This window comes from Cyprinus carpio, chromosome B16 (genome assembly GCF_018340385.1).
Source record: "Cyprinus carpio isolate SPL01 chromosome B16, ASM1834038v1, whole genome shotgun sequence".
In the NCBI taxonomy this organism is placed as follows: Eukaryota; Metazoa; Chordata; class Actinopteri; order Cypriniformes; family Cyprinidae; genus Cyprinus; species Cyprinus carpio.
The window spans coordinates 14939669-14953174 of NC_056612.1; the positions used below are offsets into that span (position 1 = coordinate 14939669).

The following is a 13506-nucleotide window of genomic DNA, read 5'->3' on the forward strand; positions in this document are numbered from 1 at the left end:
TTACAAAGTTCTGAATGTGAAAAAAGGCAGATTTGGGATTACAAAACTTTTTTGAGAAAACAAACTACCCTAACTATCAGATGTGACATGAAAACTTATTCATGTCTTCAGAGACATTAATGAGGGCTGTTCTTTCCAAAGTTTTATATATATATATATATATATATATATATATATATATATATATATATATATATATATATATATAATGTTTTTAAAACTGTTGGAATCCATCAGAATATGTAATTGGATTTCAATTGAAGTGAAAAAAAAAACATCTATAGGAACAGCCAATCCTGTGAAATCAAACAATCTGCCAAACTGCAGGCAAAAATATCATTGCATATTGATCAAAATATACAAAAATAGAATTTAAACAAAATTATCTGGCAATACCACCTGCAAAGTCTTGATCTTGATCTTGTTTAGCTATTTTATCCATAACTATATTACATTTACTATGATATTTTTTCCTTTGTTTAATTCACATTGTTTAATTACAGCACACAGGATGAATTATTGATTATTAAGTTATTTTATTGTAATATTACATTTTATTTATTATTTTTATTTTAAATGTTTAATATATTGTAAGTGGGACAAAAAGAAAATTCTCAATTTCTCGCCTCCATGAAAAAAAAGAAAAAGAAGCATTTATTTTGAACAATGTTTTAGATGTTTTTGTTCATTCCGTGAAATCAGCTTCAAAACACTGGACCACACATGAAAAACACTGAGACATTTTTCAAAATATCTTCTTTTGTGTCAAAAAGTCATTCCGGTTTGGAATGACATGAGGGGTAAACTATGTAAATTAACTATGATTTTTCACTTTTGTTTGAATTGAGCAAAAACAACACCAACAACCAACAGTAAAACCTAAGTAGAGGATCACGTTATCAATTATTATTTGTTGTAGTTTGTCATGTACAAAAATATCAGCACAGTAAACGGTGGCAGTTACAGTGATGACATTAAGTTTATCAATGAAGCTGAATCATTTGTGGTTGCTATTGTGGTCTAGCTTTGTTGTGGCATGTGTGAGAAGTGAAATAGAAATGATAGTTGGATGAATTCACTGTATGAGGCAAACACAGCACCTCTTACTCATAAAAATCTGTTTCCTCTTTTAATCACTCCCAGATGCATGGTCTGGGTCTGCAGACCCTCTGACGCAAGAAAAGGGAAAAGAGACAGGGCGGGCAGGATCTGAATAATTGCAAACATTTGTCAAGGGTGAAGCACCATTTTTGCCATGGGTTTCTTCATTTTTCTCAAGCGTAATCACGATGAGTGTTGCGTGTTTAAGTCATTGCATCTTAAATCAGTGGCAATCTTTATCTGACCAAATAAGAAATGACTAAACAAAACAGAAACCACTGGTTGGAAAATCTCTGGCTGATGTCAGTAGTGACCGTTTTATCAACCTCTCAGTGTTGAATGAGTAAGAATGTTACAGGGCAGGTCCATTACTGGAATTTCACAATAAAAAAAAAAGTATATTTTGGCAAGTGGAAGAGCTACGTTAAACTCAAGCTGGTCGTCTGAGTCATTTCCCATAGAATATGTGTTTAAAGTGCTAAAAGGTGCGGTCTGTTGCTCTGAAAATTTCGAAAAGTCCAGTAATTTTATTTAGAATCCATGCATTCAGGAGTTTCCCATAAAGCCAGTACCTTCCCCCTTGCAGATTCCATTTGTGTTCAAGTTGTTCACTTGAATTTTCTACATTTACCAACACAAAGCTGCTTGGTTTGAAAGTGACTTTGTGCTTCCTATATCTCCACACTATTGACAGTGGACCTTTTTTGCCAACAAAATCTCATCAGAATTTTACTTCTGACACCTATGTTTACTGTTCCTCAGTGAAAATTCACATCAATCCGGTAACTTTTGCTTAAGGACGAAATATTTCCTCAAGAAAATTTTTATTGGCTTCAAGCTTTTCATGAAAATTTGTCACATTGACCAACAAAATCCTGCTTAGTTTAAAAGTAACTTACATTACTAAAAGTATTGAAAGAAAACAGTGGACCTTATTGTCAGCAAAATTTCACAGTTGTGACCTTACCTTTAAACCTATAGAGTTTTTTCTGTAGTCAAGTCATGATGTTTAAAAGGGTCAGATGATGCGATTTCAAGTTTTCCTTTCTCTTTGGAGTGTTACAAGCTCTTGGTGCATGAAGAAGATCTGTAGAGTTGCAAAGACTAAAGTCTCAAAACCAAACAGATATTTTTTCGAAAAGTTAAGACTCGACCACACCCTCCTAAAATGCCTTGTTTAAACACACCCCCACATGTCTACATCACTGAGTGGGAAGATTTGCATAACACTGCCCAAATGTTCACGCAAAGAAAGAAGGCGACACTTTATTCTTACTGTTGCCACTGCCACCATGTCGTGGAAACGCTGTGTGTTTCGTTGTGAAAGCAAGACTACTTTGTTTAGTCTACTTTGTTATCTGTCTTGGAAAAAAGATGAATTCTCTAGGCTGTTTAGCAGTGGTGGATGAAGTACCTGAAAGCCACACTTAACTACAGATATCTTACCAAAAAATGTCTTTGGTAGAAGTTAAAGTCATGGTTTAGAATATTACATGAGTAAAAGTTGAGTAAATATATATTAAACATACTTCAGAATTGAAAATAAAAGTACAGTTAAATGGAAAATGAGCAATTCAATATATATATATATATATATATAATATATATATATATATTATATATATATATATATATATATATATATATATATATATATATAGTTTTGTATATTAAGTTTATACACAACATATTGAGCAGCAAGATTGTGTTCAGTTTTAACTGTTTCTTCCATTTTTTATTGATGGGTAAGCACAAGACGCTCTTCATCCAGTACTTAGTCTATTTCATTTCACCATAAGGGATCTGCATCTGAACTGGCATTTAGATGTATTTACACAGTTTAACCTGCAGTTACACATGCATAAATAATTGAATACTCATATTTGCTATTATTATAATAAATAATAATTATTTATTATTATTATATAACCTGAAAAAAAAATAGTTGAAAATAGAGCAGCTGATTAATTCAAACGGCTGATTCGTTCAGAAACAAAACATTTGACTGTGTTAATTATTAAGTCTCTGAATCATTTATTCAACCGATTCGTTTAAAAAGTTGATTCATTCAATAAGGAAACTCTGTCCTGTGTGTTGCTCAGAGATGCAAAACAGTGGTGTTATCTTTGTTTGGAACTGTTTTCGTTTGCAAAATTAAGCGAAAACAGGCAATATTTTGTCTAAAATGTAAGTTACTTAATTATAACTTTAAACTTGTATGAAATCAATATATTTTTTATCATGCTAATATCTGGAGAAAAAATGACATTCTTTGTGTGATATAGCTTTACTGTATTAAATGATATAAATAAAAGATATAAAGAGGCATTTTTTGCCTAAATTGCCGCCTGCAGTTTAGAATGCATTCAACTGTGTTGATTCTTAATGTGTTGTAATAGACTAAACCACTCTCTGTGCCTGTTGTTGTGATATAGCCTACAATATAACACCACACAACCCACAACAAAAAAACAAAAAAAAAAAAAAAAACACACACACACACACACACACACACACACACACACAGCACAATCATCAGACATGTTTTATAAGCATTGGACTTCTTCTCACACACTGCCGAGTATTGTTTAGCATTTAGCACTCTCTGAGGGTTAGCTATACTTACCAAGCCTTTCCGTGTTTGTTTTCTGTTTGGTCTCAAGTATTGTTCTGCATTTCTCACTCTCCCAGTGTTAGCTGCGATACAGAGCCATATTATGTTGTCTTAGTCTAGTCTTGTCTCATTGTTACCTGTTTCCTTATTCCTGCCTGTGTACCTGGATTATCTCTCTTTGCCTTGCCCTGTTGGATTACGTTTGCCGTCGATTTACCTCTGCCTGTTTCTGGATTAATCTTGTGTCTTGCCCTTTATATACCTGTTTGCCATTGTTTGACCCATGCCTGTTATGACCACGTCACTGTCTAATAAAAGCCTGCACATTGATCCGCACGCGTGAGGCGCCAGCGCGATCACTGCATTTTTTTCCCCCAACTGTTTAATTGTAATTTAGTTATATAGCCTACCAACGCTGGTTGGTCATTCAAGCAAGATGTTATTCATCAACGTAGAGCCTTGGTAAAATGATAATAATAATAATAATAATAATAATAATAATAATAATAACAATAAAGAAAGAAAGAATGAAAAGAAAAGAAAACTGTAGAGCTTTTGCAAAATAGAGAACGACTTTCCACCTGGTTTTCCTTTACATGGACTTTGGATCGCATCACAATGAATAAACTCAGCACAATTTTTCCCCTTTCGTTTTGTTAATCTGTTAATGATTTAAGTGAAATATATTTATATGTTTTTGTGCCCTGGTCCGCTGCTGCTCTTCTCTGAAAATGACCTGTTTCAATTCCAAACGGTTTAGCGGTTCACTGACAACGTGACCAGATTTTGTCATGAAATTAATCGTTCGTTCTCGAAATTGAAAGTGATCAAGACATTTCTCCGGAGCACAATGTTACAAGAAAAAAGACTGCCCAGTTTAGCTCTAATGCCTGTGCTCACAACATTGACATTAAAGCTGCAGTCAAAGACTTTGCGCACCAAAACGCTCTGAGAGCGCAAATGATTCATACGTTTTTGCTTGTTTGTGGTTGTCAGTTAATAAAAATAATAAATAAGTTAATTGCAAAAGTTGGCATATGTATAGAAAGTGATTTTTTCTTAAAAAAAAAAATATGCAGCATATTTATTCCTTTTACTTTTTTTTACTTTTTTTATTTTTTTTTACAGAAAAACATGAATTTTGCTTGTATTTTCTCTAAACAGTTAGTGAGTCTTATAAGATCTGGCCTGTAGCCTACATGAAATTCATTAATGCAATGATAATTCACCACATTCATTACTGATAAATCAATTATGTAAATGGGAGAAACGGAGTCAGTAATTGCAGCAGGTGCGCAATAAATTTTCGTATATGACATCACTACTGGTGGGAGGGGCCCCATCTCGTTCTTTGCAGTGTGGCCTCTATGTGCGGTACGCCACTGTGTATAACCTAAAACACAAATGTAGTTGACATATACTTGCAGGGCATGTTCCTACAGTGATAAATGGTTTATTAAATGACTTGGATAATTATTTACCAAACCTTGATAATTATGACATAAGGGCGTCATTGTCAGCAATTACATCATTCTTTCATGCATTGTGACGTGGCTATGTAGCTCCACCCGCTTCACAGTGAAATGCTGATGTCATCATGTATGTGCAAAGTCAGGAAAGTCATGAACACAAGTGATGGAAATGTTATTGTAATCATTTTATTGACCCAGCTATTGTGCAAACATCGTAAACTCCATAGATGAATAGAAAATAAATCAACTTTAATTTGACATTCTGAGACTGACAGACAACATTTTTTCAATCACTTCCTTTCATTTACCTTTTATTCCCTATGATACAAGCTTTAAAGGGACAGTTCACCCAAAAATGAAAATTCTGTCATTAATTACTCACCCTCATGTCGTTGCAAAATCTTCAGAACACAAATTAAGATATTTTTGATGAAATCCAAGAGCTTTCTTACCCTTCATAGACAGCAATGCAACTGAAATATTTTATGGCCCAGAAAGGTAGTAAGGACATTGATAAAATAGTCCATGTGGCATCAGTGGTTCAACCGTAATGTTATGAAGCTGCAAGAATACTTTTTGTGCGTGGTGGTGATGTCATGAATGGCGAATAGAAGAAATCATTGAATTAAGTCATTGTTTGTTTTCTTTTCGCAAAAAAAACAAAAAAAATATTCTTGTAGCTTCATAAAATTACAGTTGAACCCCTGATGTCTCATGGACTTTTTGTTAATAGTGTCCTTAACTACTAATTTCTCAAACATATGGTTTAATATTCAGAATGTTTTTATTTCTGTCATGATTAAACATTTTTATTACATTTCAGTGAAGGTCAACTCTAATCACATTCCACAGCAGATGTTTCATGAACAGAAAAACATTAAATTCACTGTGTCAAGAACTACAATTTTTTTTTTTTTTAAAGCATCCTATAAAAAGTGCTACATTTTGAAAACAAACCAAATAGTCATAAACGCCTTTTTCTTAAACTGTTGAGGTAATTTTCTTCACACGTGGTTCTAGGTAAAATCTCAGGAGAAATAAAAGTGCAATTCCATAATGTACTTAAAGTGCTCTGTTTTCACGCACTAATTTTGTACTTAATATACTAAAAATGATTCTTTAGTACTAGTAAGATAATCTTCTAAGTTTACTCAACTGTGCCATTTTGGGACACCATGAATATGAACTAAAATGTGCTTTTAACAAACTTTGGCTGTTTTGTAAAAAATTCTTATTTTCCACTTGTAGTACAGTAGAACCTATCTTTCATACACTTGTGGGTCCAAGTGTACTACAAGTGGTATCTAAATACATATTTAAAATACAGAGATAGTGTGTTAAAGGCACATTTTAGGCACATATTTACGGTGTCCCAAAATTGCACAGTTGAGTACACTTAGAAGATTATTTTAAGAAGTACTAAAGAATCATTTTTAGTATAAAAAAAATTACAAAATTATTGCATGAAAATAGAGCACTTTAAGTACATTAAGGAATTACACTTTTTTCTCCTGATATTCTCTAGTTTGAGCAGTGTTAATGCTCATATAGTTTTAAAGAGATCATTATTCAGCTTTTTCCTTGTTTCTGGCTGTTTTTTTTTTTTTTTTTTTTTTTTTTTTTTTTTTTTTTTGATGGTTTTATAGAAACAAATTTTAATTCTCAACCTCCTATAATTGGGGTCCACCTTGGTTGCCTTTGGTAACAGTCTAAACATGGTACAACACAAACGTTCTTCATGAAATGTTTTGCATGAAGCAATTACCCCCAAACGACTCCAACCCAGTTCTGATTCAGCCTGTGGTCATGTATGACAAGATGCTCTAAATTACACAAAAGGTTAAATCATTTACTTTGGATTTATCATGCATATATTATCCCACATGCAATTATGGCCTACCATAATGTATTTGTGGGCTGTTATCATACAGTGTTATTGATTTTGCTGTAAATGACACCCAAACTGATTTATGTCTCTGCTGGTCTGGATGTACAAATGTCAGGGAATCCTCCCTTAAACTGTATTTTGTTCAAAGATTGTGAAATTGTCTTTAGAGTTGCACCCTAGTCCACATATACACTTCTAGAAAATGCTGTTTAAAAAATGTAGGCAAATGAATCAATTTTGTTTTTTATTTTATGTTTTTTTTAACACATTAAACATAAATTTAACAACATTTAAAACTTAAATTAAAGTATGACTATTATTTTTTCTCCAAACTAGATCTGCATTTTAAATGCTGAGGTCATTCCAGCAGTGCAAAATATTAAATATTTACTTTTATATTGTCTACATATAGTTATTTTAATCGGATAATAATTCATGGTAGAATTTTGTCAAACAGAGATGTTTAAAATAAGTTCAGCACATTTTCCTTTAAAAATAATTTATTTAATCTCTTGTTTTGTTTAAATAACAAACATTTGTCAGTTCACTTTTACACAATATTGCTGTCAAAAGAATTTATCAATAAATATACATACTCAACATATTCTATTCACGTGCTAAAAGACAACATAAAAATACAATTCGTCACATTACATCAGAAAGGATTAACAAATATTTTAAATCAACACTCATCATGAAAAATAAAATGAAATAAAATAAAATAAATAAAAACATTTGGAAAAACCTGCACGATTATTTGTCATGAAATATGTGTCATATTTTTCTTAGTAGTCATTCTGAAAATAACAAATCCTAAATTATCATGAATATCACATGATCAGTGCTACTAACTGTGTAGTATCTACTTATCTATGTTCTATAAATAATGTGTAACAGGATGTCTTAGTGTTTCAACAAAATAAGAATATCATTTCAGTAAGCTCATTGATGTACACTGCTATGTTCAAATTCCCTCACTAATAACATATTTCTGTTATTTGGGTTCAATTGTATATTTTATAAATTTAAAAATGTACAGCATCAATGTTGACTCTGTATGATTGCTTTTCGCACATTTCATATAGTCATTATATTTCTTAAAGGCTGGTCGCTTCCACATCATTTCTGATCTCTGAATACTTATAGGCATCATAAATTGCATAAAATATGTGCAATACCAAAAAAAAAACAATCATAAATAAAATTACAAGTTTAAAAACAGTCTATAAATAAAATTGCATGTAAACCATTTAAAAATAAAAATGTGCAAGTGTTCCTAAATAAATAATGTGGCCAAATAATAGTCCTATACATTCACAGTGTAACTCTGTGAACGTTTTCGGAATAATCTCCGAAACCACATCCAATAGAGGCAGAGCATTACAAGCCAGTAGCACACATAAGCTGTGGCTCCAAATATCAAAAACTTGATCTCCTCTTTCTTTCTTTCATCTGTTGTCCAAGTCTTAATGCTTTCCCTGTAGATTGTGTACCCCAGGCCTCCCAACAAGATCGCCGCCCACACTGATAGAGGTGCCAGGGGGATATAGTTCCCCACCATCTTACGCCGGCCCGATGTCCCCCAGCTGCTTTTGTTCATGGTGATAATGGCAAAGTATTTGGCAGGCAGGAGGCTGGTCATATAGAGAGCAGAGTATAAGGACATAAAGAGCATCACTGCATTTTGTCGTAGGATGCAGGCATAGGCTGCCTTTATCAGACCAATCAACTGGATGCAGCACAAGACCCACAAAATGTCCCACAGAGTGCCTGTCCAGAAGAGCTTGATAATGGTGGCAGTGACAAAAAAAGGAAAGATGCCTGAGACAATGGATTCGTAGGTCATCCACAGGTGGTGCTTGTGCCACCACATAGCATTATACAGCCATTCACGAAAGTAGGATTTGGTCCAACGCGTCTGCTGATTGAGCCAGCGCAGAAACTGAGCGGGAGTCTCCGTGTAGCACTTCGAACGGGCAGTGTACTTAAAGAAACAGAAACTCAGTTAAAACATGCCTGTTTGAAAATAATTATCATTTATAAGTAGTTAAATAGTTTATATATGGGTTATTGCTGTTATTAGATTATTTTCCACTATTTGACCGATTGGTTCCAGCTTCTATTACCATTACAGAGCACCTAATTTTCAGAACGATTTTGCAAAGTTGTATTTATCAGAAAGACGTCAGCTGAACAAACAGTCACAGCCTTGTTTTCCTTCCTGTTAAAAATTAAATCATTTTAAGATCATTTTACATTTTAGCTCATTTAGTACAATTGTGCATGATCTGCTTATACCCTACTAATGGTTAGGTATGGGGTGGACCTTCAGCAACATATGTTTCTGTATGAATTAAATCGTACAAATAAATAAAATTGCCACTTCATGAAAAACATGATCTCTCATACTGACAAAGAGATCGGGTTGATCATAAAGGTAAAGTTCGCAGACTAGCTACAAAGCACATTTGTTGACAAAGTATCCATTTGAATTTGAATTTGTTGCAACTATCTTATACGTTCTGTTTGCCATAATAATAAAATGTTGATATTATTATGTGTACTACCCTCATCACATCACTACAGATGATCTTATTTTACTGAGCTGGTAACGGTTTGTAATTGTAATGTCCCAAACAGTGCTTAAGTGGAACCATTCTGAAAAAAGATGGACAACTGCTCATTATGTATTTAGCTTGTGAATAATCAATTGTGTATCAGCTACTTACTTTGTAGCATAGCCCATGCTTAGCATTCGATTGGTGAGATGCCGGTCATCCCCGAAAGTACAGTGGGTACCAAGAAACTTCTGGTTGTACCAGGATTCCAGGAACTGCTGCAGTAGGTCATTTCTATAAAGACCTGAAGTAAAGATCATGAAACTCAGTTATTCCTATAGACAAGATATCAAAACTCAGATCAGAGTAACCTTTAAAATAAGCCAGCTAGAGCAGATCAGATGAGAACTGAGCAATCCCACGCCTTCAGCAACATTTTAATCAGTGTTTCTCAACAAAGGTGTGAACCAAAGATTTAAATACTTGGGGGAAAAAAAACATGTTTTTATATTTTATCCATCTGAAATGTATTAGACTGAATTTAAAAAAATGTTTTTGCATACTAGAATGAAACCGAATGATTTAGTTTGCTACAACAATGCCTAAATATTGTTTGGCTGTTGATTAATATCATCCAATAGCCTGTAGTGACATCCGTTAAAAAGTAATTTTGTTTCAGAGGCAATGCAAGTTATTGGATTAAAGATTATGAAGACAAATTTTCTTTATTTGAACTAAGCTGCACAGATGCCTCATTCAATATAAGACTAGAAATATGCATTTAGTACATAGGGTCAATTACGATTTAGTGCAAACTTCAGGTCTAAGAGTTTCTGTGTTACCTAAGGGGCCGCTGATGCAGGAGACACAGTCAAAGAAGGACTGGCAGGACCTCTCAATGTTAAACGCCATCCAGTAGCGCAGGCTGCTCATGAAGCTGATATAAGAGTCTTTAAGGTTAAGGATCATCACATCGCCTCCCACAGCACCATATTTCTGGTTGCTTTCCAGCACCTTGCAGAGCTCCACTGTAGCCAGAGGGTCTAATTTTGTGTCTGAGTCACACACCTGATTAAACAGAGGAATAAAAAGATTTTTTGAAGTATTTCTTACATACACATACACATTCAATGCTCCAACTTAAAAATCACTAACCTGTATATAATCCACAGAAGATCCTAGTGCCTTGAATGCTGTATACATCACTTCCCTCTTTCCTCCCCATTTTTGCATGATGCACACACACTTCTTGGTCCTTATGAGTTCTTCAACCTCTAAGCGCTGAGGGTCTTCAAACACTACTTCATCATCTGCTTCTGGACCATCAGCTTCAGCTGCATCCTTTTCTTGGCCAGTGGGCTTCCAAGAGTGGTAGTTGTTCTGCCATATATAACAGCCCGGATCCTGGTCTGCAAAGACCTCCCTGAACATCTCCATCATGTAGCGGTCATCTTCTGAGTTCCCGTCCACCACCATGACAATGCGTAGCAGCTCAGATGGGTACTGCAGGGCCCGTACTGACTGAAGGCATTCGCGGAGATAAGCAGGGTCCTCCTGATAGGCTGATATAGTAAAGCCAATGATTTTTGTGTAAGAGCATGGTTTGCGTCTTGCATTCATCCGCCGATGCTCCACAAAGGCAAAAAAGCTCTGAATTAGGACGTGAAGGCTGAGAAGCACCCCGTAGAAACCAAAGGTAATGATGTTAAATGGGGATGTGGCTATCTGGAAACCATCGATGTATGCCCATAGCATCACGCCAAGTACCAGAAGAGCGAAGAGAAATGTGAGAATGGCTCGGACCAAATAGCCAAATCTCCTTAATACTGGTTTGATGTCCATTTTTAATGAAAATGCTAGAAATATTAGGGGGAAAGTAGTAAAAAATAAAAACTTTTTATTAAATTCTCAGTGATGCTATAGTCCAAATATCAACCAATATCTCACAGAGATGTAAATATAATTAATGTATGTAATGTAAGTATTATGTATTCTATATATGTATATATATATATATATATATATATATATATATATATATATATATATATATATATATATATATATATAAAGCAAAAATGTCAAATAAATATATACATATAGTATAGAATGAAATTAATCAGCTGATATCAACATACCTATTCAATCGGACAAATCTTTACCCAGGTTCCTTCTTTGACCTGCTCTCCTCCTGAACTAACTGTTCATTCAGGACCTATAAACTTATAGTCTGGCTCTGAGCTCAGGGAACATCCTTCTGCAGATGTGTAATGGGTTACAAATGTGGCTGAGCTCAGATCACGCCCTACTCACATGACTTCCTACGTCAAAACTCAGAACTCCTCTATGTGAATTTCTGATGTTCTGGGTGTTAGTGTTGGGTCAGTAAGTATAACACAGACAATGAGTGACTGTCATCAGTTTTGGTCATTATGATTTTTATTCCTCTGTTAAAGTTCAACCTATCTTACAGGATAGTCATGTTTCACAAGGTGTGCACATCTAAAAATTAATCTAATCTGATCACACATTTTTGCACTTTATGGTTAAAGATGAAAATTAAATCTGAAAATCATTGGTACCTTTATTTTAATGGATTTTTATGCCTTGAAAAGCCAGCTTCTGTATATTTTGTTTATATATTTGGGTGAAAAACTGTGGAAGGTACTGCTCCTCTTTAACTTCTCAATGTATGTATACCGCGCACACACACACACACACACACACACACACACACACACACATATATATATATATATATATAACATAAGAATATACATTGATGTTTTTATCTGAATCCCTGGAGTTATGCAAACAGGGCTTGTGTACCTGTTTCCAGATTTCAAAGTTTCTCTGTTTTTATTTTATTTTATTTATTTATTTACATATTTATTAATTTGGTAAATTCGCATGTTTGACTTTATAAATGCATTGTGGGCTTTACAGTGATGTCATTGGTCACTGTTGCAGTATCTTATCAACAAACAGGAGGGTGTAGAATAACAATCTACCCCTTCTCCTCATTAGATAACAGGTTGTTCCATTGAAACATAAATACTGTCAATTTATCTAATAAAACTGGCGCTTTTTCTGTTTGTTTGTTTGTTTTGTTTTGCTTTTGTTCAATGAAATTGCTCTAAAGAACAATATAGCTGATCCAAGGACTCTTTTGCCTTAAAACAGAATATGTTGCCCTCTTGTGGTACAATATTGTGTACTCCTGACATTAACACAGTGAAAAAATGGATTCTTTTTTTTCTTTTCTTTTTTTCTTTTTTTCTTTTTTAAGTAATTGTTCGTGCTGCCTTAAAGTTTTAAGTTTAGTCAGGTCCAAATACAAGTTGTACTGCGTGACAACTCCAATAGGTCTATTTGAGTTGACTAAACATAAAACCACGAACACTTTAAGTTGCAACATTTTTTAACCCCGTTTTTACAACGAATATGATTTTTTTCTGTACCTGCTATGATTTACAAACAAAGTTTAAATTAATCAAGTTAATTTATTGGCAACTACATGTCAACTAACTCTCTCTGGAGTATTAGCTAGTAAACTATTGGGTTAAGGGGATAAATTGACCTACTTGCAAAGTTAGTTAGAATGTCTGTTGCCGAAGCATCAAAATAAAGTTTTAGAAGATATTAAGCAGCCACTCATCTATATTCGAATAACTGACATTTACTTGCCAAGTTATTTACAGTTGCAGCGGACTTCACAATTCAAAATGTTTTCGTCAGCATTAATAGACACACTTTATATATATCGGCTATGGATATAACGGTTTTTCTTATTATTTTTTGTCTTTTTTCTTGTTTATTTATTTAGTTTTGAGTTTATAACAACTGCTCCTGAAATTAGTTTTACTACAATAC

The 13506-nt window shown here is 33.8% G+C and overlaps 1 protein-coding gene across 1 annotated transcript; it reads right to left on the minus strand.

The window, feature by feature from the left end:
• Positions 1–7374: 7374 nt before the first annotated feature.
• Positions 7375–11547, minus strand: has1 (hyaluronan synthase 1). Its single transcript, XM_042740978.1, has 4 exons — positions 10789–11547; positions 10476–10701; positions 9805–9937; positions 7375–9060 (listed from the first exon to the last, which is right to left on the minus strand). The coding sequence occupies exons 1-4, from the start codon at positions 11473–11475 to the stop codon at positions 8382–8384; spliced, it is 1725 nt and encodes a 574-aa protein (XP_042596912.1). The 5' UTR covers positions 11476–11547; the 3' UTR covers positions 7375–8381.
• Positions 11548–13506: the final 1959 nt, after the last annotated feature.